At 57.9% G+C, this 25,203-nt stretch overlaps 3 protein-coding genes and 1 long non-coding RNA gene across 6 annotated transcripts; 2 read left to right on the top strand and 2 right to left on the bottom strand.

Annotated features, from left to right (window-relative positions):
* Window positions 1–535: 535 nt before the first annotated feature.
* LOC111760572 (uncharacterized) lies at window positions 536–4,654 on the bottom strand. 2 transcript variants are annotated; one of them, XR_011649886.1, is made up of 3 exons: window positions 4,551–4,654; window positions 4,172–4,310; window positions 536–2,224 (listed from the first exon to the last, which is right to left on the bottom strand). It is a non-coding gene; the product is annotated as an uncharacterized lncRNA (long non-coding RNA). The 2 variants fall into 2 exon arrangements; XR_011649887.1 differs by having other exon boundaries at window positions 536–2,221.
* Window positions 3,643–12,993, top strand: SNX15 (sorting nexin 15). 2 transcript variants are annotated; one of them, XM_058305214.2, is made up of 9 exons: window positions 3,654–3,700; window positions 4,176–4,491; window positions 7,174–7,209; window positions 7,434–7,554; window positions 9,458–9,573; window positions 9,685–9,853; window positions 10,554–10,697; window positions 11,897–12,130; window positions 12,446–12,993. In XM_058305214.2, exons 1-9 carry the CDS (start codon window positions 3,672–3,674, stop codon window positions 12,550–12,552), a joined length of 1,272 nt encoding a protein of 423 aa, XP_058161197.1. In that variant the 5' UTR covers window positions 3,654–3,671; the 3' UTR covers window positions 12,553–12,993. The 2 variants fall into 2 exon arrangements, with proteins under 2 accessions (XP_058161198.1, XP_058161197.1); XM_058305215.2 differs by lacking the exon at window positions 11,897–12,130 and having other exon boundaries at window positions 3,643–3,700.
* Window positions 12,994–13,431: 438 nt separating this feature from the next.
* Window positions 13,432–15,604, top strand: SAC3D1 (SAC3 domain containing 1). The gene is made up of 2 exons (XM_004478573.5): window positions 13,432–14,111; window positions 14,951–15,604. The coding sequence occupies exons 1-2, from the start codon at window positions 13,538–13,540 to the stop codon at window positions 15,448–15,450; spliced, it is 1,074 nt and encodes a 357-aa protein (XP_004478630.1). The 5' UTR covers window positions 13,432–13,537; the 3' UTR covers window positions 15,451–15,604.
* NAALADL1 (N-acetylated alpha-linked acidic dipeptidase like 1) lies at window positions 15,591–24,232 on the bottom strand. Its single transcript, XM_058306181.2, has 18 exons — window positions 24,036–24,232; window positions 23,792–23,964; window positions 23,584–23,705; window positions 23,116–23,238; window positions 22,028–22,311; window positions 21,832–21,936; window positions 20,983–21,068; window positions 20,734–20,853; window positions 18,545–18,630; window positions 18,359–18,422; window positions 18,206–18,273; window positions 17,991–18,082; window positions 17,825–17,915; window positions 17,107–17,188; window positions 16,850–17,023; window positions 16,690–16,777; window positions 16,495–16,587; window positions 15,591–16,230 (listed from the first exon to the last, which is right to left on the bottom strand). The coding sequence occupies exons 1-18, from the start codon at window positions 24,230–24,232 to the stop codon at window positions 16,044–16,046; spliced, it is 2,235 nt and encodes a 744-aa protein (XP_058162164.1). The 3' UTR covers window positions 15,591–16,043.
* Window positions 24,233–25,203: the final 971 nt, after the last annotated feature.

The raw sequence follows: 25,203 nt of genomic DNA, 5'->3' as shown, positions 1-25,203 counted from the left end.
GGATCGCTGGGATCGGGGGTCTGCTGGGATCGGGGGTCTGTGAGTAGAGACTCATCAGACAACTTTATTGTTCACAAGGGGCTCTCTATATTCCCCAGTCTACTGTGACAACAAGCAGCAACCTGCAGTTAACTATTAGCATTACTAAGGAACTGAAAAATCTTATCTCAAGGTACAAAGTCTTAGTGTTCTATTTACTACATAAGATATGTGCTCATCTTTTCTTTCAGCCTTTAACAGCTTCATCCCACTGCCAGAACTCATAATTATTGTTTTCCTTAGGTTGCAAGCGTAGCCATGGAGACAGCACGTCTCTCCTTGTGAGGCCACTGTGCCTCAGTTTCCAACAGAACCCACTGTCCCCTGTCCTCTGGAGCCAAACTCTGGATCTGCCCCTCACTGGTTGATGCCGAGCAAGCTTCCTACCTGGCCTGTGCCTCAGTTTCCCCTCTGGGGAAAGACAACGGCACCTACCTCCTAGGTATGTGGACCAAGTGGGTTGGTGTTGGAGAAAAACAGGACACGGAGATTGATATGACCACGGGCAAAGAAAGAATTTAATGAGAAGCTCTCCCAATGGAGGGGGTCTGAAGAACAGGCTTCAGCGCCCCCCAGCATGGTGGGGTCTGAAGAGAGACTTCAGCCCACTCCTGGAAGGGGGGGATTTGGATTTATACAGGACTTTCCCAGGCGGGAAATGATAGTGGGGGCGGGGGCTTGAGGGTCCGAGTGAGGGGCAGGGACCAACTGGAAGCCCTAGAGGTGGAACTTTCCCTGACAGTGACTAGAGGAGAGTGTGTCAGGGAGTCACGGTTCCTTGGAATGCTGCAGCTGTTGTTCTGTGGGGATTAAAGGGTTTCTTTATCTCCCTGATGTGCAGTAGGGAAGGTCTCCACTTCCCTTTACTTCCGTCTCTCTGTGGTTTCTTTGTCTAACCTGTGGGGAAGTGCCGTAGGCTTATGGGGGTAGGGTTAGCCTTTCCCCAGTGCATATCGGGAAACTGAGCTACAGCTTGTTAATTATGGCAAACCTCTAACAGCTGGCATCTGGTATGTTTCCTACCTACCAGCAGGCGCAAATTCAAGCAGCCTCTGGTGGTCCTGGATAGGGGGACCCCTCCTGAGTTCAGGCCTTCCTGGGGGCCTTTAGGAAGCAATGCCCTAGATTTAGAAGGTGCATCATGCATGGGTAGACTGTGGCTGGGGCAGCCCCAGCACGGCCTAGCGCCGTTCCCCAGGACCCGCGAATCCACCCTGTGCTCAGGACCAGGCGAGTCGGCCTGGAGCGCTAAAACCCAGTCCCCTAGTAGGTGGCGGCCTGCTGCCACTTCCATCCCCTCTCCTCTGGACTACCTGGAAACACTCACTGGGGCCGCTCTGCCAGGCGAACAGGTTTTAGGGCATGGGGCTCACCCCCCCACACCCCCAACCCCCAGGCGGGAGCAGGTGAGCACAGCAAGGGAGAGTGCACCCAGAACACCTCCCTGCTGGGCCACGAGTGGACGCCCACCAGGGAAGCCCACCCTGCTCCATCTCTTCTCTGTGAGGGGACCATCTTCCCGCCAGAGCCTGTGTGAGACCCTGCCACCCGGACCAGAATAGGTGACATCTTTTCAGGTGTCCCCTTCCAGCCAACAGAGACAAATAAGAAAACAAGGGGTTAGACCAGCCACCAGGGTCTGTGCACTGGAGAGGATGCGGTGGCGGAGGGCACGGCGTTGCACGCAGGCCCGGCGGGCACCGGGGCGGCTGTGCCTTCCCGGCGTTTCCCTCTCCCCTGCCTTCTGAAGAGGGTCTTCCGTTGGCTCCTTCCGGCAGGGAGTTGGAGAGCTGGAGGCCGGGGTTGGAGAGCTGGAGGCCAGAGGCTGAACTGACCTACTAGGAAAGGGCTAGAGAAGGCGGGAAGAAAGGGCAGCAGGGAGGAAGGGGGGTCCTGGGAACTTTGCTGGGCCGGAGCCACGTCCACGGGGGTCTTCAGAGGGGTCCCGAGGTGTGTCGGGTGAGGGGCCTCCACGCCATCCACAGCCTTCCTCCCCAGCACCTCCTGGGTCAACCACCCCGTTTCAGAACTTCCGGAAATCTGCTTGGTGTTTCTTTGTGGAGGCTGCTGGCCTTAGGGCCACAGGGAGGCGGCTGTCCTTTGAGGCATTGTCCACGCTCTCGCACTGAAGCCTCACTGGGTGGTGGGGTCCTCGAAGGCCAGCCCCTGGAGCCGATTCCAGCTGCTTTCAACAGAAAGGACATTTCTTGGAAGGCACCCACCAGGCACTGGCAGCATCCCAATGGAGGGGAGGAGTCCAGGCTTGGAAACAGGGCGGGGTGGGGGTGTGGTCTGGGGCAGGTAAGAGCTGGTACCTTCCGGTTCTGGGGGAGGTGGTTGGGGGGGCTACACGTACTACACACAGAACTTTCTCCACCCAGAGGTCGGGTGCCACGGTACCAACAGAGAGGCACCCGTGAACAGAGGACAGGCCAGCAGAAAAAAGAAATCATCTGCCCCACTAGGTTCTACTGTGAACCCACTCATCCTAGAGATGAGAACCTGAGGCTCCAGGAGTTGGAGAAAACTCTAGCAACTAGTAAAATGTGCGACTTCAGAGCCCAGAGCAGCATCCTGCCCCTCCACTGTTCTTCCTGCTTGCCTCTCCCTTCCAGAAAGGGGAACTAGTGAACCCTGCCTAGGGAAGCAGAGGGCTAAGATGGCTAAGTCTGGCGCGTGTTGGACACAGTGAGAGTTGGCTGGATGGCTGACTGAAGATGATGGGGGCTATGGGTGGGAGGCTGTTCCTCTCTTCATAGATAACCTAAACTGTCTGTGTCCTGACTTGTGGGTGTGGGACAGTGAGAGGCTGCAGTCCTGCCCTTGGTGACCATGGCAATGACTCCAGTCCTGGGAGGCAATTCAGCAGTGCAAACCCTATATACATACCAGTCAGTCCAGGGAGATTGTGATGGTGGTGATGCCGAAGCTTAAGGGGACTTGGACTTGGCCTCTAATGGGAAATATAATATAGCCTGTGCATAAATTCAAAATTATCTAATTCTGTATCCAAGTGTGCCGAGTCTCTAGAAATCCAGTTAAGTGATATAGGCCCTATAGGCTTTGAATGTTCAGAAAGGATATAAGACTGAATGTGTATTCAAAGTTGCATCCAGACAGAATGTGGGCAAGATGCTAATTCAAAGCTCACCTGAAGACGATATGTTAATTCAAAATCTATCTGGTACTCAGGCAAACACTTAAATAACAAAGAAAGTCGTTTTCTTTCATAAAAGCACCATTTGACTCCCCACCCTGTATAAAAGGAACTTGAAACTCTTGTTCAAGGCTTGAGTTTGAAACAGAAAGCTCCCGAGTCCCACCGGCCGCCGTCAATAAATCATTTTTTCCTTCTCGAAATCATTCCTGAGTCCTGGCCTTTCTATACGCAAATAATCAAACCTCTCTCAACTTCTACAACAAAGAAAGGAATTGGGAAACGGGTGTTAGAGGTTTGCAATAATTAATAAGCTGTAGCTCAGTTTCCCGTGATATGCATTGGGAAAGGGCAGGCCCCCTCCCCTGTGTCTGAGGGCTTGGCACGGCCCTTTCCCACAGGTTAAACAAAGAATCCTCACAGAGACAGGAATAAAGGGAAATAGAGATCTTCACCATCTGCGTGTCAGAGGGAGATGGAGAGCTTCACTACCTCTACCTGCATGTAAGAGGGAAACGGAGATGGAAACCTTCACTATTTACACATCCTTTAATCACTCAGATGAAAAGAAACATCTGCCCTGCACTATTCCAAGAAGCCGTGGACTCCCTGAACGCCCTCCCACTACCTCACTCGGACCCTCAACCCCCCTCCCACTAACTATCATTTCCCCACCTAGGAAAGCTCTGTATAAATTCAAGTCCCTCCCCTTCCAGGAGTGGGCTAAAGTCTCTCTTCAGACCCCCACCATGCTGGTGGGGGAGCTGAAGTCTGTTCTTTAGACCCCCTCTGTTGGGAGAGCTTCTCAATAGATACATTTTCTGTTTGTGGTCAGTCTCCGTGTCCCAGTGAATGCCGTTTTTCTCCAACAAGGGGGCAAGACACTTGAGGTCGGGGACAAAGGTCGGCGCTACTCCAGCCCGGGGCAGAGACCACCTGTCAGAGAAGCACCCCCAAACCCCACTCTCCAATTACCTAGGTTGACGCTTTCCCAAAGGCCGAGCACTTTTCAGACACTCCCTTGGCCGCGCGCCCTGGACTCGGAGCAGATCTGTCACTTGCGACCAGCTCCCTGGGCCCGAAGAAGCAGGGCGCAGGCCCCGCGCGGCGGCGGCTGGTGGAGACAGGCCCGGAGGGGAGGGGGCGCCGGGGAGGAGGCGCAGGCCGGCGGTGAGCTCCCCTCCGGCTCGGCGGCCATGTCCCGCCAGGCAAAGGACGACTTCCTGCGGCACTACACGGTCTCCGACCCCCGGACCCACCCCAAAGGCTACACCGAGTACAAAGTGACCGCGCAGGTGAGGTGGGGCCCAGCGGGCAGCTTTACCCCTTTAACCAGAGTGGGGCCGTGTTTTACCTTAAGGCATAGCGCTGCGGGCGGCTCGCTTTTCAGCCGACTGAAAGGGATTTCCCCTTTAAGGCGAGTGTGCGGGCAGACCCTCGACTCCTTTAACGGTGAGGGGGCGGGGCCATGGGAGGGCGCTGCCCCTTTTAAAGGGGCGTGGGCGGCAGTTCCCCGCCGGGGGAGGGGGGTGCCCACGCCCGACGTGTGGTGTTTGGGACGTCGGGCTGTGAATTTCTCTGAACTAACAAGAAAATTCTGGCTTAACCCAAAGATGAGTTTCTCCAGTCTCTTAGAGTGAATTTTATAAATAGTTGGTTTGTTGTTTACATAAAAGCCCTTTAAAGAGTTTATTTTTATTTTAAAAATATTTGTAGTTTTAAAAAATTCGTACATTTCATAGGGATTTAATGAGTAAGTCCTTCTTCAGCCATCATAGGAAGTCAATAAAGACTAAGGCTGATGTATGAAGCAATACTATTATAAGTACTTTATAGAGAGACACAGGAATCCATGAAAAAAACGAATCATAGAAACAGCATAAACAGAATATCTCTAGAATGATATACAAGAAACAGGACAGAGTGGGGGTCCTCCGGGGAGCAGAAAAAGGAGGCTGTGGGTAGTGAGGGGAGCAGAGTCCTCACTGGACACTTTATAAGTCTAGAATCGCGACCCAGAGGGACTATTTAACCGATGCGCTGGCGACCTGTTAAAAGTGGAGCGAAAGCATAAAGACGCTGCCAAAGCAATCCAAGTGCAGAATCCTCCTCGTTTAAAATGGGCTTTCCCCAAATCTTTTATAATCTTGTCCTTGCCCAAAATATGTAAATAGTCTCTGGGAAGATGGACTGGGGGGTGGGAAGGTTGTGTCAGGGACTGTCACCTTTTCCTTTGAATTTTTGTTCGATTTTTTTAAAAGCAAGTAACATGTGTTACTCTGATTTTCTTTTTCTAGTTAAAAATTAGAAATTCCCTTCCCACCCCCATTCCCCCTCTTCATCGGAACCACTGCTGCTAGTTTCTTTTTTGTCCTGCAAATAAACTCTACAAGCTTGTAGATACAATCTATGCATTCACCATGTATGTCCAACTCTTACCTGTACAGCTCAGTGAATTACACCACTCGGACAGAAACATGGAACATTTGCGTCACCCCATTAAGGTCCTTTGCCCCTTTCCCATCAGCAGCCCTCCTCCTGCAGATGTAACTCCTAGGGTTCTGACTTGACTGGCCATAGCTTACTTTTGCCTGTTCTTGAACCTGGTAATGAGTGGAATCTCTCAGCAAGTACTGTTTTGTGTTGGATTGTGCTCACTCAGTATAATGTTTTTGGAATTTGTCTGTGTTGTTGCATGTTTTAAGTAGTTGTTGTTGTTGTTCTTGCTGCATAGTATCGTATGAATATACCACCATTTTTGTTTTGTGTTTTTTTTTTCATTTTCCTGTTATTGGACATTTAGTTTGTTTCTTTAAAAAATTTTTGGTCTTATGAATAAGGTTGAATGAACGAACATTCAGTATAAGTCTTTTTGGGGACATATCCACTCATTTCCCCTTGTAGACACCTAGAAGTAGAATTGCTGGGTCATAGGATGGGTATATGTATAGCTTTCTTAGAGACTGCCCATTTTCCAAAGCAGTTGTACCATTTTATACTCCATACTCACCACAGCTTGATATCGTTTGTATCTTTAATTTCAGTTATTCTTGGTGGGTGTGTAATAGCTCATTGGACTATTAATTCGCATGTCTCTGATGAATAATAATGTTGAGTGTATTTTCATAATCTTATTGGCTCTTCAAAAATCTGCTTTTGTGGAAGGTGCCTGTCCAGGTATTTAGTTCATTTTTTAGTTTAGTTTTTTTGGGGGAGGTTTTTTATTATTGACTTGTAGGAGTTCTTTAATATATTCTGGATAAGAGCCCTTTGAAAGATATGTATTTTCTTTTTTTTTCTTTTTGAAAGGTATATATTCTTTTTTTTTCATTTTATTCTTTTTAAAGATTGTTTTAAAAATTTATTTCTCTCCCCTTCCCCCCCCCAGTTGTCTGTGCTCTGTGTCCATTCGCTGTGTGTTTTCTGTGACTGCTTCTATCCTTATCAGAGGCACCTGGAATCTGTGTTTCTTTTTGTTGTGTCATCTTGTTGTGTCACCTCTCCATGTGTGTGTGGCGCCATTCTTGGGCAGGCTGCACTTTTTTTCTGCGCAGGGCAGCTCTCTTTACGGGGTGCACTCCTTGCGTGTGGGGCTCCCCCACATGGGGGACACCCCTGGGTGGCAGGGCACTCCTTGCGCGCATCAGCACTGCGCATGGGCCAGCTCCACACGGGTCAAGGAGGCCCGGGGTTTGAACCGCGGACCTCCCGTGTGGTAGGCGGATGCCCTATCCATTGGGCCAAGTCCACTTCCCAAAGGTACATATTCTTGAGTGGTCTTTAAACATAGTTGCTTTAACCACAATATTTTGGGCAAATCTCTCTTATAAAAGACAAATGCCAGGGTTTTAACCCCAGCAGTTCCACTTTCCTGGTGCCTTCCTCAAAGGATGCTTGTGGCCATTGGCCATTGGGCCCCTCAGCTTCTACTGGGTGCTGGTCTCTGGTCTCACCTGGTTCTTGTTTCTCTTCCCCAGTTCATCTCAAAGAAGGATCCAGAGGATGTCAAAGAGGTGAGACTCCTGGAAGGAAGCAGGGGTGGGATTTCTTCCCTAGCTCCAGCTCTGGAAACAGTTAAGATCAGCTGGTAACTCTGGGGTCACCCAGCCCTCCTTCCTCCCTGGCCTGGAGAGCAGGGGTGCTGTACCCCGGATCTCAAGTCCTGGGGGCAGGCTGGCAATGGGGGAGATGGCTTCCCACCACCGCCAGTCCGTGCTGGGTCTCATGGCCCTACTAGGTGGTGGTCTGGAAGCGGTACAGCGACTTCCGCAAGCTGCACGGAGACCTGGCCTACACCCACCGCAACCTCTTCCGCCGCCTGGAGGAGTTCCCCTCTTTCCCCCGCGCCCAGGTGTTTGGTAAGTGCTGAGCCTGGCACTCAGGCGAAGGTTGGGGAGGGGAACCTCAGGGGACCTCTGCTGGCAGGGAGAAACTCCGAACAGGGACACATTTCAGAGGCTGGAAGGGCCCTTAGAGATGGCCCCATTATATAGATGGGGAAACCGAGGCTTGGAGCAGCGGAGTCCTAGCTGTGTGACACTCCCACGCTCATTAACCCCATTTTCAAGAGGAGGTAATTGAGGTTGAGTGAGACCAACCCTATTTGTGGCAAACTAGGCAAAACCAGGCTTTCCCCCCGTGAATCCGAGCTCCCTCCAGACCTGGGCTGCCCCAAGGCCCCCAGGTGGCTGCAGCACTGGAGATGCAGCTGGTCCGAAATGGGATTTGCTGAAAGTATAGAACACACGCTGCAAAAAGAACACAGAATTTCTCACTGCTAATGTTTTTATTGATTACCTGATGGAGTGATAATATTTTGAATATATTTAGATATATTTAATAAACTAGGTTATTAAAATTAATGTTTCTTTTTCCTTTATAAAAAAATGTAGCTACTAGAAAACTTCAACTACATGTGTGGCTCTCTGTATATTTCTTTTGGATAGTGCTAGTCAGTGTCTTGGGTCTCCAGACTCACTTCAGATGTTCTTTTCACAGCAAGCCTGTTATCATGCTGCCAGGGGGAGTAGCCTGCTATCTAACTAGAACAGAGCAGTGAAGCTATTGAAAAAAGGGGGGATATCTAATTGCTGTGTGACCTTGGACAAGTCTCTTCCACTCTCTGAGTATTACTTTCTTCCCCATTCTGTCATAACTGTCTGAAATTATTTTGTTTCTTGTTGGTTGTCTGCGTCCCCTTGTCTAGAATATGCCCTCTCTTATTTACTCTCTGAACCCAGCACATAGTAGGTGTTCAAGAGACATCTGGTAAATGAACAAACAGGGAGATTGCTCCTTCCCTGCAGGCCCCTTCCCTGTCCAGCCAGGTTTGTTCATTTAGTTAGCAAATCTTCCTTGAGCAGCTACTATGTGCCAGATGCTGGGCTGGGCCCTGGAGATACAGTGGTGAGGAAAGGGGGAAGAGAGGAAAAGAGAGTGGAACTTCCAGTTTAGTTCATTAATCACACAGGGAAAATGGATTTCCTTTTATAAAGGATATGAAAGAGGGTGTGTAGTGTCCATCACTTTTTTTTTAAGAGGTAGCAGGGATTGAACCCAGGATCTCGTACATGGGAAACAGGTGCTCAACCACTGAGCTACATTCGTTACCAATGAGAACTGGCTTTTTCATTTGTTGGTTTGGTTTTTAGGAGGTACCAGTGATCGAACCTGGAACCTCGTACGTGGGAAGCAGGAGCTCAACCACTGAGCCCCAAGGGCTCCCTGTCTGCTCACTTTTGACCCAGCCTTGGAGCAGGGAGAGGAGGGCCCCTGGGAATCTCCCCTAAAGGAAATGACCTGGGGGAGAAGCAGCACCCACGGGGCCCTGAGTGGGTGGCAGGAGCCTGGGTGTGGCTGGAACAGAGAGTGAGGGGTGAGGCAGGCAGGGGCCGGATGGCGGCAGCCCTGGGGCTGCAGTTGGGAGCATCCCCAGGGCGAGGAGAGGCTCTCCATGGCTTTGAGCTCAGATGTGCATTTTAAAAGGATCGCTTGGCCTCCGTGTGGGGGGTGGGCTGGAGAGACCCGTGAGGGTTGTGGGGGTCCCGGCAGGGGCTGGGCTTGGGGTCCTGGCCCCTTGCCGTGGCTGGAGAAGGGGGACGCAGCCTGTAGCTGGGGGTCGAATCACTGGGAGGGAGGAGCCGGGAGAGACTGCGGGGGCAGCCGCCAGCGGGCAGCGGCTGCGCAGGGGCTCAGGCAGAGGGCCGAGGAGGCCCTGGGGCCGGGAGCCCGTGTGGTCACTGCTCTCGCCTGGCCCCGCAGGCCGATTCGAAGCCGCGGTGATTGAGGAGCGGCGGAAGGGGGCCGAGGACCTGCTCCGCTTCACTGTGCACATCCCCGCGCTCAACAACAGCCCCCAGCTCAAGGAGTTCTTCCGGGTAGGTGTCCCTGCCCCGCCCCCCCCAGGGCCCCAGGACCCCAGGCCTGGGAAGCCCCCCGGCTATCAGACAGGCCCTCTGACTGCCCCCGCTGGACTCTCTCCCCTGCAGGGTGGGGAGGTGACACGGCTCTCCGAAGTGTCCAGGGACCTGCACATCCTGCCCCCCCCTCTGACCCCCACACTGCCCCCTGATGAGCGCCGGCTGCTACCCGATGAGCCCCTGCTGCCCCAGCTGCTTCCCGCCGAGAGGAGGGACCTCGAGGAGTTGGAGGTGCCAGGTGCAGTGGGATGGGGAGGGAGCCAGAGCTGGGGGTCCAGACTGGGAAAGAGGGTCCACAGTCCCTTCTGCCAGTGACCTTGGTAAATGCCCAGGCGCGTCCCAGCTCCACCGCTTACCGCTTTGGACAGGTCATGTTCCTTCTCTGGGCCATAGTTTCTTAATCTATAAAATGGATACAAATCCTCATAAGAGCATAACTCCATTTTTTGTTTTAGAATTATTTATTTCTCCCCTCCCCCTCCCTGTTGTCTGCTCTCTTGTGTCCATTCACTGTGTGCTCTTCTGTGTCTGCTTGCGTTCTCATCTCAGGGAACCGATCCTGGGACCTTCTGGAGTGGGAAAGAGGCGATTACTCTCTTGCACCACCTCAGCTCCCTGTTCTGCAATGTCTTCTTGTTTTCTCTTCTCTGTGTCTCTCGTGTCATCTTCCTGTACCAGCTCTTCATTGGCCGGCACTCCCGTGCGGGGTGGCATTCTTGCACAGGGTGGTATTCCTGTATGGGCTGGCACTTTGTGTGGGCCAGCTTGCCGCACAGGCCAGCTTGCCCTCACCAGGAGGCCCTGGGCATCGAACCCTGGACCTCCTGTATGGTAGACAAGAGCCCAGCTGCGTGAGCCACATCCGTTTCCCCATAATTCCATTTGAAAGCTGGAAACATACGTGCGGGTGCTCATGGCCCCTCTGATCTCTCCCACAGCGGACCCCCCACCGTCCAGCCCTGCCCAGGAGGCCCTGGACCTCCTCTTTAACTGTGGGAGCCCCGAGGAGGCATCCAGCCCCCCTGCCCGAGGCCCACTCACTGAGGCCGAGCTGGCCCTCTTCGACCCCTTCTCCAAGGAAGGTAACAAGCCGAGATGGGGAGGCAGGTGCTGGGGCAGGAGTGGGGAGGAAGCACCCGAGGTCCTCAGGGACCACCGAAGCCGGGGGTGGGGTGGGCAGAGCTTCTGGCCAGTCTATGGGGCCCCTGTGTAGGTCAGCGAGAGGTAAGGCTGTGGCGACTCTGCCCTGCCGGCAGACGGTGGCCTCAAGAATTAGGGCCCGCCCCTGGCAGGGAGCAACCGCCCTGCTGGAGAGGGAAAGGAGCCATTTCCCTCAGGGATCTTCTCCCTGAGAAAGCCTGGGACCCAGGAGGGCTGGCAGTTCTTCCTTTGGAAGCCTGAGGCGGCGTCCCCCGGCTGACTCAGGGCGCAGCTGCAGGAGGGAGGCCCGGGCTCACGCAGCCCCTGCGGGCTCCCGAGCAGCTGCTGGCAGGCGGCCCCTGGGAGAGGAGGCAGGGGCTCCCCCGTGGAGGGAAGGGGAGACTTGGGGACCTGGGGACCTCCAGCTTCTTGCCTTAAGACTCAGGGACAGGAGAGTCCCACGCTTGTTCTGCGACACTGGGTTTGTTTCATGCTAAAACCCTCCGAGTTGACCATACCACCGCTGGGGTGGAGGGGGCCGATGGCACTGCGGGGAGAAGCAGGAAGCAGTTTCATTCTTGATTCCTCGAGACGTTTTTGGCTGGCTGGTTGGCTTTCCCGTCTTTGCCTTTGGCTTCCTCCTGGGCAGACCCCTAGCGTTCTGATCCGTTTCAGGCATTTGTTCTCGCTCATCCTTGGGTAGGAAAAACTCTCGTGGAGTCAAAATCAGAACTTCAGCCTCTCCCCTCCCGCTGGTTCAGCCTGGTCTGAGGAGTTCTGCCTCCCCGGCCCCTCCTGCCCCTCCAGGTGGGGTCAGGGAGAAGGGAGGGAGGGGAAGAGACAGAGGTGGAGTCACCCAGCCTTCCGAGGGCCAGGTGTCCAAATGCACGGCCCTGGCCCTGGAGGGAGGGATTTAGGAGCAGTGACCCCGAGCTTGCTGACCTAACCTTGACGTGTCCCTAAAGAAAGACTTAGAAGGTAGCGCTCATGTTAAATGAAAGTCCCGTCCATCCAAGAGCTCCTGCCCAGTTTGCGCTGCACAAGTGATTTCTGGATTCCCCAGGCACTGCTCCCTCCTCCCCGCAGCCCACCTGGGGTTGGTGAGGCTGGTCTGGCCTGAGCCCTCCATATCTGATTGCAGAAAGCACAGACCCCAGCCCCACCCACGTAGGTGAGCTGGCAGCCATGGAGGCAGAGCCCTGGGAGCCGGGAGGGCAGGAGGAGGAAGACGAGGAAGGAGGGCCCGCCCCTGCCTACCTGGGCCAGGCCACGCAGCTCATCACCCAGGCCCTGAAGGACGAGAAGGCAGGCGCCTACCCTGCAGCGCTGCAGGGCTACCGGGACGGCGTGCACATCCTGCTTCAGGGAGTGCCCAGTGAGTGGGTCCTGGGGGGGTGCAGGGCTGGGTCTGGGGTCCCCGATGGTGCAGTGAGGACGGGAAAATGAAAACCAAGCAATTCAAGCCAAGATCCAGAACCCTTGCTCCTAACTGACTAGCTGTGTGACATTGGGCAGTTTCTTTACCTCTCGTGGCCTGGGTTTTCCCATTTGTAAAATGGGGCAAACAGACCCTGATTCGCAGAGAAGGGGGAAAGGCACGCGATGATGCTCTGTGCACTGTAAAGGGCTAGACCAGAGGTTCTCAAGATGGCTGGGACCAGGTACCTGGGCTGAGCCCCTCTCTCCACAGGTGACCCATCCCCAGCCCGCCGGGAGGGTGTGAAGAAGAAGGCGGCAGAGTACCTGAAGCGGGCAGAGGAGATCCTGCACCTGCACCAGTCCCAAGTCCCACCCTGAAAGGCAGCGGCCCCTTCCCAGAACTCCATCCAGCACTGCCAGCCACCCCTTCTCTCCCGGGGGCAGGCCCTACCCTCTTGTCACCCCAGGGGATGTTTCTGTAACTGGACCAAGAATGAGAAAAAGACTTTCTTCTCAGCTCCTTGACTACACCTGCCGCCTTGGAATCAGGGACTCTCCCTTCTGATCCGACCTTTCTCTGTCTTGACATGTGAGCAGCAGCTCTGGGCGCTAAACCACCAGTTTCAGGGGTCTGCCAGCTACAGCCTAGGGCCGAATCCGGCCCACCACCTTTTGTGGGGGGGATGAGTGTGGGGGAGTTACAGCTTACGAGCTAAGAGTGGACTTCCATCTTTTAATGGTTGGGGAAAAGAATCAAAAGAATGTTTGGTGACAGGTGAAAATGATAAATTCAAGTGGATAAAGCTTTACTGGAAGACAGCCAGGCTCATTCGTCTTGCAGGGTTGTCCCTGGCCGCGAGGAGTCGAGGAGCCTCCAACCTTCGCTTTTTGGCCTTTCCTTCACAGAAAAAGTGTGCGGACCCCTGATCTAGAAAGCGGGGAGAAGAGTCTCCAGGGAAACAAGAGTGGAGGAAGGCAGTAGGGCAGCTAGAGCCAGGTTACTTAGGGGAAAGGGATGATGGGAAGGATGCCAAAGTGGGGATACCTATTTGGGGGTGACCCAAGGCCAAACAGCGATGGCTCAGGCGACTGGAGGGGCGGTAAGGTGTGGCCCTGCGCCTGCGCCCCGCCAGCAAAGCGATTGGTTGCGGAAGGGACTACAAACCGGTGCATCATGGGAGGAGCCTAGCCGGCCATTTAAGCCCTGGCGTGGTGCGTCCTGGGGGCGCTGGTGCGGCTGACTACGACGCGGTGCGTGTCGGGAGGCCGGCTTGGGTGAGAGGGGGCCGGGCCGCAAGATGGGGCGCGTGGCCGCCGCGGAGCGCGGGGTGCTGAACGCCGACCCTCTCCCCGCAGCGCCCCCATGCCCGGCGGCGAGCTGCCCGCGGGCACGTGCCCGGACATGTGTCCCGCCGCCGAGCGCGCCCGGCGCGAGCAGGAGCGCCGCCTGCACCGCTTCGAGGTGGCGCCGGGGGGCCGCGGGGACCGGCCCCGGGCCGACCCGCAGCGCGCCGTGAAGGAGTACAGCCGGCCGGCCGCGGGCAAGGCCCGGCCCCCGCCGAGCCAGCTGCGGCCGCCGCGCGTGCTGCTGGCCACCGTGCGCTACCTGGCCGGCGAGGTGGCCGAGCGCGCCGACGCGACCCGCGCCGAGGTGGCCGGCTTCGTGGCGGACCGGCTGCGCGCCGTGCGCCTGGACCTGGCGCTGCAGGGCGCGGACGGCGCCGCGGCGGCCGCGGTGCTGGAGGCGGCGCTGGCCACGCTGCTGGCCGTGGTGGCGCGGCTGGGGCCCGACTCGGCGCGCGGGCCCGCGGACCCGGCGCTGCTGCAGGCCCAGGTGCAGGAGGGCTTCGGCTCGCTGCGGCGCTGCTACGCGCAGGGCGCGGGCCCGCACCCCCGCCAGGCCGCCTTCCAGGGCCTCTTTCTGCTCTATAACCTGGGTGAGTCGGGCTCCCGGCGGCAAAGCAAGGAGAAGCTCTGAATTCTCACCTTGAGCCCCCGGGAAGGGTCGGAGGGAGGCACCTGGAAAATGTCCACCAAGCGGCGACGAGTGACCTCGAGCCTGTTCCTTCTCAGCCATAGATATGGAAGGGGCGGTTTTGGAACGGGGCAGTGGTGTGGATAGTGGTTTTCCGATATTTTCAAATCCCACTCCCAGTGTTGCAGAGCAACCAAGAACACACAGAGCACCCGGGCAAGCTTCAGGGCATGAGGTCCTCTCTCCCTGAACTGCATTCCATCCTGTTCTGTTTAGTTGTAACGACATTCCGTTAGCTTCACTGCCAGCTCATGGGACCGAAGCCCCAGTTTGCAAGAGCGACTCAGGGTTCTAGTGTTCGTGATTCCCCTGGGAGGCGGGTAGGGACCTTGGCTTTGGGGTCAGGCCAGGACTAATTCTAAGACAATCTTAGGCCAGTCTTGAAATTCAACCTGAGCCTCAGTTCCCCCACCTGTCAGCACTGCCCACCTCTTCAGTGTTGTTATGAGGATCCAGCCTGTTGGAAGGTCCTCTGGCACCGCTGGCATCCCATTTTAATAAACGGATCGGGAAGGGGTTGATGGCTAGATCTTACCTCTAAGACCCAAGGGGGAGGGACAGTGAGCTTGGCAGGGTGGGCATGGCCAGAGTGTGAGGTTGCGGGGGGCCAGGTGGGGACTTGAGCCTAGTGGAGTACGGCAGTGAGTGGGGAAAGGCAGGCGGGGCCGCAGGGGACAGGGTGGGAGATGGGCATGATGGAGGAAGGACCGTGGGATTCTCATCCTAGTTTCCCCCTCCCAGGCTCCGTGGCAGCCCTGCACGAGGTTCTGCAGCTGCCCGCGGCCCTGCGTGCCTGCCCGCCGCTGCGCACTGCTCTGGCAGTAGACGCCGCCTTCCGCGAGAGCAATGCTGCCCGCCTCTTCCGCCTGCTCCGGACCCTTCCCTACCTGCAGAGCTGTGCCGTGCGTTGCCACGTGGGCCGTGCCCGCCGCGAAGCCCTGGCCCGCCTCGCTCGTGCCCTGAGTACCTCGAAGGGCCAGACTTTGCCCCTGAACTTCATGGTACACCTGCTGGCCCTGGACGGGCCCAAGGAGGCCCAGGACCTCTGCCAGGCCCACGGGCTGCCCTTGGACGGAGAGGAGAAAGTTGTGTTCCTGAGGGGACGCTACACAGAAGAGGGGTTGCCACCTGCTGGGACCTGCGCCCTGCTGGTGGGGAGCAAACTTGGGGGGCGCACCCTGGAGGAGGTGGTCATGGCAGAGGAGGACGATGGGGTGGACAGACCCAATTCCCCTGTGTGAGCAGGGGCCTAGCTGGGGCAGAGCTCTTGTTTTTGTTTTGTTTTGTTTTAACATGGGAAGCAGGCACTCAACCGCTTGAGCTACGTCCATTCTCCGGCCCTTAGTTTCTTTGTTCAGGTTTCTCAGACCATAAAAGGAACTTGTTTTATATGGACAGATAGCTAGGCTTGATTTATTTCGGGGAGGGCAGGAGAGAATTGAGACACTGGAAGGGCATGGGGGGAGAAACCAGACTGGGCAAGTCCCTTCCCCCCCGGTCCCTGAGGAGCGCCCTTGGTGATCCCCGGGTTAGCGCCTCTGGTGGGCAGCTTGCCTCCCACCGCCCCGCCACTGAGGGCCGTTTCTGCTTTGGTCTTCGTCCACCCTCTGCTCACCAAGAGCCAGGGTGAGGGAGATTTTCGTGTGGGGCTTGTCACTCTCAGGTCTCCACAATGGGTGGGACCTCAACCTCTTGCCTCAGAAACTTAAGAGGGCCCAGTGGTTGTGGTTGTGCCCTCTCCTCGCCTCAGAGAAGACTGGGAGACCTCCCCAAGAAGGCCGGGGTGAGAGAGGGATAAATGGTGGTGGTGGTCGCGGAAGAAAGAGGGCTGAGGTCAGAGGTCGGCCACGGGCCTCAGAGTGGCTGCCGCGCCCTCCAGGGCCGCCACCACGATGCTGAGCTGCTGCTGCGCTTGGGCCCAGGCCTCCGATCCGGCGCCTGTGCCGTTGGCCTTCGAGCAGGCGTTGGCCAAGCCCGGGAATGTGGCTACGGAGCCTGTGCGGGGTGCCCAGAGCACGTGGCTGATGGGAGAAATGGGGGCAAGGAGGGTCAGTTGGCCAGGAGAGGGCACAGAAGCATCGCTAGAGGCTGGGGCTGTTAGAGGCGTGCTGCTGCGGGAGAGGGAGGTTCCAGTCCCAGCTCGCAGTGACCCGAGTACTTTGGCTCCGTCTGTTCTGAGAAGCTGGGCTGGGCTCTAGGGGTGGGTGCAGCTCTGATAGCTCCTCTCCCTCAGGTGGGTGCCACTGCCTGCCCCCCGCACCCCTGGGGCTTCGGGCCAGGCCCACCTGTAGTAGCGTTCCTCTGGGAAGGCTCGTGGGTTCAGGAAGGTCCTTTCCAAGAGCATCAGCTGGTCGTTGAGCATGCGGACCTGCAGGGGCCTGGGGAGGCAGGACCTCCAGTCACCCTGGAGCCAGCAGCTCAGCTGCCCACCCGGCGGCCTGCCCTGGACGCCACCCCCAGGTACCCCCACCCGCGCTCACTCGGGGCTGCCCTTCTGCAGTGCTGATATGCGTTGCTCCAGGGCTGCGGCTGCCTGTTCAAACTTCTGCACTGCAGTCACCAGGGGCTCTGCGGGGGCCAGCCAGCCGATTAGTCTTGGCAATACAAGCCTCCCCGTGCCTCAGTGTCGGGGGCCCGTACCCAGGCTGATGTTGTGCTGCTGCAGCAGGGTCCCGAGGTCCCGCTGGGCAGCCTGCAGGAAGCCGCGGAGGGTCTCGCTGTAGTCGCTGACGTTGAGGGGCAGGAAGAGGCTGTCACTGAGCCGGAGGAGCACACTTCCCGCCGTGCGGGCCACCGCCTGGTGGCTGCTGAAACCTGCAGGGAGGGGGGTGACCGGGGCCCGCAGCCCGCAGCCTGCTCTCCTCTGGCCCCAGCATGCCCCTCGCACCCCTCCTCACCAGGGTCCACAAACGTGTCCACGTAGCCGAAGGTGTCAAAGGCCGTGTGGTAGGTGGGGTAGATCCGGGCCGAGGTCTTGCTCTGAGGGAAGGAGGGCCAGAGGTCGCGGGCTTGGCGCGGGAAGTGGGGGAGGCGGCACGGGCATTATCTCAGTTCAGTGCTTGGAGTTCTAGAATTCCCACTTGAAAGGAGATTAAATCACCTGAGCCGGGCTGGTGCCCGTTCCCCAGGAGGAAGAGCCTGGCTTTGGAGTCAAAGGAGAGGATTCAAAACCCAGCTCCTCCACCGGGAGCTGTGTGGCCAGGAGGGATGAAAGGGGTTTGGGGAGCATCACAGACCCTGCATCCTTATTTTTGTTTTCCCGCACAGTAATGCCATGGAGCAGAATTAACTGGTTTGTGCTGGGTTATTTCATCAATTCTGACATCTTTTTGCATTTTAAGATTTCTGAAATCATACTAATTTACAGTCGATGCCATCATATAAATAATTGGCAGTGTTTTTTAGTCCTTTGCTAATAGTGCATAAAATAACGATGCATTCTATAATCAGTATCTTGAATTTGCTAAAATAATGTGGATGATCAGAGAGGTTAAGAAACTTAGGTAAGGTAGCATAGCTACTGAGTGGTGGAGCCCAGTTGAGTGCAGCAGAGCAGCCTCAGGAGGGGAGCGTGTCCTGGAGCACGTTACTAAGGTGGGGCCAGGGTCGGCTCACCCGGTCATAGGTGTAGGCGATGTCCATGGAGGAGATACCCAGGAAGTGAATGAACGGCGCGTAGTCGCTGCCGGCACCCAGAGAGCCCAGGCTGCGGGAAGGAAGGGGCCAGGCTGGAGCGCGCGGGCCGGTCGCCTGGCAGCGGCCTGTCCCTGCCCTGGCTCACCTGGGGACCAGGCCGTACGCCGGGCTGCTACGGTTGAAGTAGCGGATCCAGTTGTCGTAGACGCTGAGGTCGCCGGGGCCTGGAACCTTGACCTGGCCCGGAGGGGAGTCCAGCCTCGGGTGGGGCCCACAGCGCCCCCAGCCCCAACCGCAAGGGCCCCGCTGCCCCGCCCCCGCCCGGTCCCCCGTCCCGCCCCATGCGTTCTCAGCCGCCACCTGTTTGGCTGCGGAGAAGATGACGCCCTGGACCGGGGGAGTCCCCTGCGCTCTCAGGGTGGCGTTGGCTGTGGGAGGAGCAGAGAAAGCCGTGGGGACCCGCCCCCGTGACCCGCCCCCCGTGGCCCGCCCCCGGCCGCCCAGCCCGCCTACCGAACACCGAGATGTCCACGTTGATGTAGGCCACGGCGCGCTCCTGCAGCTTGCTGAAGAGCTCCTGCGGGCGAGGCGCGTCAGCCCGCGCTGCCCACCCGGGAGCCCCCCCCCCCCCCGCCGGGAGGCCCCCCCCCCTGCCCCGCCGGGAGCCCCCCCCCCCCCCCCCCCCGCCGGGAGCCCCACCTCCGTGAACTCGGTGGAGCCGATGAGCCCGAACTCCTCGGCCCCCCAGCTGGCAAACACGATGGACCTGCGGGGACGCCAGGTGCCTGCGGAGGGGGTGGCGGTCAGGGGCTGCACTCAGGGTCGAGTGGCGCCGGGGAAAGGGTGGGGGCGTGCGAGGGAGGGAGGGCTGGCTCCCCCAGCCCACCTCAGCCAGGCCTACCGGGAGCTCCCTCCTCTGCTTCGACGCCCCCAGCATTGCCCCCCTACAACCACCTCCCTCCCTCAGGGGTCCCCGCTGCAGAATGCCCTGCCTTCCCTCCTGGCTGTGGGCATATTCTGGGGAGATGTCCAGACCCGCCACCTCCACCTCTGGCTTCCAGGGTCCTTCCAAAATTTGTCTGTCACCTTCACCTGGTGATAAGACAGTAACCATGGCAACCCCTTGAGAGGTGTTGTTACTATGGCCATTTTGCAGTTGAGGAAACTGAGTCACAGGGGAGTTCCGCAGCTCGCCCAGGCTCACGCCGCTGGTAAGCAGCAGAGCCAGGGTTCAAGTCCAGGCATCCGGCTCTGGCAGTCCTGGGCTTAACCACTGCCCCACACCACCACCCACAGCAGCCTGCAGCCTGGAGTCCGTGTCTCGGTTCCACGAGGACCCTGTCCTTGCAGGTCACCGGCCACCTCTGGGAGGCCCCCACAGGTCTGCTTGCCCCTCTCACAGCCAGGCACCGGCGCCTGTGGGCCCCCCCAGCACCCCTGCTTCTGGTTTTGTGCCCATGTCTGCGACTCCGCCCCCTTTGATCACGCCTCATCCTTTTGCTTTAAAGAAAATTTTTAAAATTATGAAATGATTATGTGCTTGCCAGGATAAAGTCCTACACTCATTCCTGCCCCAAAGGCATAATCTCAGTCTAATCACTGCAACTTCAGACAAACTCAAATTGAAGGGCATTCTAGAAGGTAAGGTCAGGATCGTGGAAGAGGAGTGCAGATTAGAGACTGCAGGGTCCTGGGCTGGATCCTGGACAGTAAACGTTTCATCCTATCGCTGTACAGGTCGATAAAGGGGCAGTTGGCAAAAGTGCTCATTTCTTGATCCAGGTCATTCTACTGTTATGAAAGACGGTGTCCTTACTTCAAGGAAATACACCGTGCTGCGTTTAGGAGTAAAGAGCAGCATTTCTGCCACTTTCAAATATTTCAGGAAAAAAATATAGAGAGACAGTGAAAAAGCAATGTGAGCCAACAATATTCAGCAAATTGGATGGCAGTATACATGGAGTCCTTTTATTGCTTTTGCAACTCTTTTTTGATAAGCCTGCAGTTACTTCAGAGTAATTTTGAAGATGCTTAAAGAAAGAAAAAAAGTAGAAAGTCCTGCACTCCCAGAGGGTAAAGTCAAAAGCCAGCCTCTCTCCGTGTGCTCACCCCACTAGGTCCCTTCCAGGTCGATGCAGCCACACATGCCATTTAGGCCACGAGCTCTAGACTCTGCCCTGGGGACAGGCACCTTCCACTGCCTGCTTGCCCCCTCTCTTGGACATCTTCTTCCCCCCAGATCTGTTCTCGGACCCTATTTTATTTCTGATGTCTCCACCTGTATAACTGAGCTGCTCAGACCGGAAATCGGGCACCCCGTAAGCCCCCCCACCTCTCCTCCCCCTCACCTCGCAGCCAGCAGACCTGAAGCCGGGCTCTGTCTCCAGAACACTCAAGCCCCTCCCCACGGCCCCGCCCTGGTCCAAGCCGGCACCTCCTGGCCACAGGGACGTGGCTCTAAGGGTCCCTCCGCACAGGCCTGGCCTTCGCCAGCCCTTCTCCCCTTGGCACCGGGGGAAGCATTTTACCATCTGGACTCAGTCTCGCCATCTGATTAAAATCCTTCACCAACTTCCACTGCCCCTGCACCCCCCTCCCCAGCGCGACACGCCTGTGGAGTCCACGATGGTCCCTTATCTCGGCCCCAGCTGGGCTGAAGTCCCCTACAGGCAGAGGCCGGGCACTGCCCAGCTCCCCGGGGGTCACCCGGGAGGCACTGGGAGTGTGTGGAATGAACCATCCCCTGGACCCCACTGGGCCACCAGGCTCGGCCCAGGTGCCTGGAGACCAGGAGAGAGGAGGCGGGACAGGACGAGTTCAGGAAGGCATGTGTTAGGGTGATGCCCTGGGGGCAAAGTCCCTGGCCTGCGGCCCGGGTGGGGGCTCACCCTTCTTCAGCAGGGTCCCCAGGACGCGGGAGAGCTCCAGGAGGACAGCCGTGCCGCTGCTGGGGTCCACGGCGCCGTGCACCCAGCTGTCCCGGTGGTTTCCATACAGCACATAGCGGTCTGGCCGGAGGAGGAGCCGAGGGTCAGAGAAGCAGGGAAGAGGGTGCTGGGCAGGGCTGGCCAGGCTGAGCCAGGGGGAGTGGGAGTGCTGGGGTGCTCAGGGCAGGGCAGAGCGAGTAGGCCGCTCACCAGGCTCCACGGCCCCGCGGATGATGCCCAGCACATTGGAGGAGTTGCGCAGCTCCAGGCTGTTGTGCACGCTCAAGTTCACCTGGCTGGGGTGGGGGAGCAGACTTGGAGCTGCCGGCCCCACCCGCCCTGCCCAGGAGAAACTGAGGCCAGAAGGCGGACAGGACCTGGCAGGGCAGCTGCCCAGAAGTGTCAGAAGCAGCAGCAGGGCTGGAGCCCAGGTCTTCTGTTTCCATTCTCCTTTCCCTTCATTCACCTGCTCCCCCCTCCCTCCATTCATTCACCTGCTCCTCCCTCCATTCATTCATTCACCTGTCCCTCCCTCCCTCCATTCATTCACCTGCTCCTCCCTCCCTCCATGCAATCTCCTGCTCCCTCCCTCCCTCGCTCCCTCCCTCGCTCTGTAAATCCCAGGGGGCACTGAGTGGATACTGGACAGGTGTGCAATTGGCCCTCGTGGGGCTTTAGTCTCGAGGGAGATAGACTGCCGGGAAGGGAAAAGGGCCTGGAAGGTTTGGAAGCTGGAACATCCCTGGGGCACGGCAGGCACAGGCAGGGAGGGGCGGGAGCAGGGAAGGGTGTTCCTAGAAGTGGGAATAGCAAGCGCAGAGGCCCGGAGTGGGAAGCAGCTCGGCCTGTTTGAGGAAGGGGTCAGGGTGGCGGAGGAGGTGGGAGCGGAGGTCTGAGGCGAAGAGGGAGGGAGACCCTCATCCGTGCCACTGCTTGCCTGAAGAAAACACGAGTATTTGGGAGTGGGGAGAGGGCGTTGGGTTAGAGAAGAACGGGGAAGGCCAGGCTGTGCCGCGGGAAGAAGGTCAACTCTGGGAAGGAGGGAGACAGCCCCCTCACCTGTTTGCGGTGAAGTTGTCCCCAGGCCGAAAGCCAGGCCCCAGTTTGTAGTCACAGCCCAGGGCTCCTTGCCAGGCCGCTGGCGCCGAGGGCCCCTCGAGGTGACTGGGGAGGAAGGGAGGCCCTTCAGAAGCACGTGGGGGTTGAAACTGGGGGCCACGGGGTGGTGGCAGGACACCCCACGGTGCAAGCTCACCAGAGCAGGACTTTTGCATCCTGGAAGCCGATGGGCTGGACGGGAATGGGGGGAAATCCAGGAGCACTAGCAGGGTCCAGGCGGAAGGAGGAGGGGCTGGCTGGAAGGTAGGGAGTCAGCGGGTCCCCAAAATACTTGAAGTAGGAGCCTCGCTCCACCCCTGAGGGCGGCAGGCGCCAGCTGTGCGGGAAGGTCTGGTTGGGTGAGCTCTGGCCATCGTTGACGTCGGCGGGGTCCGTGTACACCAGCACCCCGGCCACCCCGTATCTGGCGGCGTTCACGGCCTGCAGGGCACAGAGGAGGCCGTGGTGGGGAGGGCCGGGGGGAGGGCATTTCCTGCTCCGTCCTTCCTCCCTCCGTGGGCAAGATGATGTTTGCTTAAGGCATTTATTGCCCTGCTGCTGCTTGCTACCACCAAAGACTGGAAGCCTCATCCCGGGGTCTGGTGAAATGAATTATGGGACGGCACACGACAGAGTACTATGCAGCCATGTAAAAGAACACGGACACAGTTTATACACGGGTCAAGAATAACCTCCAGGATGTATTAAGGTGAGAAAAAGCATGGCTCAGGACAGTGGGTCAGTATGCTACTTTTATGTACAAAAGGGATGGGGGTAAGAATATATATTTGTAAATGCTTCTTCTGTAAAGAAAACTCTGGAAAGACATTCCATAAATTAATAAGGTGGTTACCTGTTTGGAGAGTGGCATTAGAAGAAACTTTTTTCATTCTATACCTTTTTATATTAGAAAAAAATTTTTGAACCATAGGCCAAATTTCTAATTGAAGAGAGAAAGGAGGGGGCAACAGGGGAATATAAGTTAAGTATTTAGAAGAACTACCTCATAGGAGGACTTGAACTCCCAGAATATCCAAGTCGGAAATTTTGCCCCACCCCAAAATTTTTTTTTAATTTCCTAAGGCACAGAGAGGTTAGGGCAGGCACTCAAGGTCACACAGCAATCAGGCCTGGCTTTTGTGTCCCAGCCCAGCCCAGGGCTCAGCCCACCACTCACCACTGCTCCTTGCCCTCACTTTCTCTTCTCCATCCACCCAGGCCCCTGCCCTGGGAGCTGCTACTCACCTTGGCCCCACGTCCTGCGCCCCCAAAGCGGGTCAGGGCGATGGTGCCCTGGAGCGTGATGTTCTGAGTTTGTAGCAACTTGAAGTCTTCTTCCGTGCCCCGGTTGGCGTAGACGAGGAGGCCCTAGTTCCAAGGGGAGGTGATTCCCAGAGCCTGGGAAAGGTGGGGTGAGGGGGAGGAAGGCCGGTGGCGGAAGGAAAGGTCTAGATTGTTTCCCACCTACCCCCACGCTTCGGAGCTCCCCAAGGGCAGAGTCCCACCGGACTTCCTCTTTTTCCCTGTGCCCTGTATCAGCCCCGGCCTCCAACAGGGACCAGCATGTTTGTTGAATGACTAAGCGACAGCGGAAAGGAGCAGTGATGGCGTGTGGAGAAGCTTTTCCTCGGGTGCCGCTGGGTCAGGGTGGGAGAAGCTGGGGTGGGAGCCGGGAGGGAGCCAGGGCAGCGGGGTGGGGTGTTCCAGGCCCACCTGCGGGGTGCCAGGGGGGGCATAGGCCGCGTAGGGCGGCACCACATCGGGGCCCCCCTGCTCCCCAGTCACGTTCTCCTCGCTCTGGCTGCAGGAGAAGAGGGTGTCGCCGTTGGGGTTCACTGTGGGGGAGGTGGGGGCGGCGTCAGGGTGGGCCCGGCAGCCCCCCACCCCGCAGAGCCTCGGCCCCCGCCCTCCCGGGTCTCACCGACGGCCACGCGGTTCGGGCGCTCCGGGCTGGGGAAGGAGAGCAGCACCTCGTGCTGGGAGGCCTCGGCCGCGTCCAGGCCTGACTCGGGGTCCCGCCAGCGCTGCAGCAGCAGCTGCACCAGGGCCTCGTCCCGGGGGCTGGTGGCCAGGTGCGGCTCCCGGGCCAGCTCTCTGCAGGGGGCAGGGGAGGGTCAGGGGCGGGGTGGGGCTCCGCAGCGGGAGGGGGCCGCACGGCCTCTTGCCTCAGGTTGTCGCGGATCCTGCCGGCCTCCAGCTGCTGCATGACCGTCTCCAGGACCTCCAGGTCCAGGTCCTGTCCTGAGGTGCTAGGGGCCGGCGGGTCGGCCCCTTTGGGGATGGCAAAGTGGCCCAGGAGGATCCCCAGCCCCAGGAGGCTGGCCGCCCCCACCCCCACCCCCAGCACCTGTGCCCAGCGCATCCTTCGCAGCCTTGGTCAGCTAGGGTGGCCCTGGCTGGGGCTCCTTATAGATGGGGTGTCAGGCCTGGGTTAACCATTACCCCGGGGCTGGTGCCGCCCTTTGAGCCCTAATGGCAGGGAGCGCAGGGGGCACCCCGAGCTGGGAGCCACTCCACGTGAGGACAGCAGCCGCTCCGTGGTCTCTTTCTGCATGACCCGGAGGGGCGGGTCTCACCGTAAGACAGGGCTCCTATGTCCAGGACAGGGCCAAGGTCCTGCTGGCCCTCTCTGCCTTTGTCTCCCTTGCTGTCATTTGCTGCCTAGCAAATCGGCCTTGCCAGCCTGAGCAGGTTTTGAGTTCCAGTCCCATTCTTGCTAGACCTTCGCTGTGTGGCCTTGGGCAATTCACTTAACCTCTCTGAGCCTGTTTTCTTAGTGATAAAATGGGGATCACAGAGCCCGCTTCAACAAAGCTGTTGGGGTGTTTTCGTTAAGGTAACAAATATCTAGGCACATAGTGGGAGCGCAGTACATTTTAGTCTCCCCTCCCTCGTCTGCCCCCTAAAACCCAAAGCCCAGGGCTAAAGGAAGATCGGGGCCCCAGAAGGATTCTCGGGATCTATCCTGAAGGGGGTCCCCCCTATGGCGGGAGGTGGGATTCTTGGAAAGGGAGCCTCTTCCCAACCTCACAGAGAACCGGGCGGGCTGGGAGGCCCCCGGCCACAGCCCAGTAACTGGCCCCCACATGCCTGAAGAGCTGGGGGTGCCGGGCCTGGGTGGATGATGGGAGGTGTGGGGGTGTCCTTTTGCAGCCCCCCTCTCGGAGCAGGCTCCCTTCCCGCTCACAACCCCATTTTGCCGACACCAGCTCCCTCCCCGCCGTGCCCCGGTCCTTGGTGAGCAGGGGTGACACGGGGGGGAGGGGGAAGCGGGGGTGTGGTGTGATGGGGACTTCAGGGAGGTCACCAGGAGGCCATAGGGAGGCCCTTCGA

The sequence above is a fragment of the Dasypus novemcinctus genome, chromosome 10, assembly GCF_030445035.2.
Source record: "Dasypus novemcinctus isolate mDasNov1 chromosome 10, mDasNov1.1.hap2, whole genome shotgun sequence".
NCBI classification, from domain to species: domain Eukaryota; kingdom Metazoa; phylum Chordata; class Mammalia; order Cingulata; family Dasypodidae; genus Dasypus; species Dasypus novemcinctus.
Note: the sequence above shows the minus strand (reverse complement) of the source record. Positions and strands in the feature narration are given on the sequence as shown.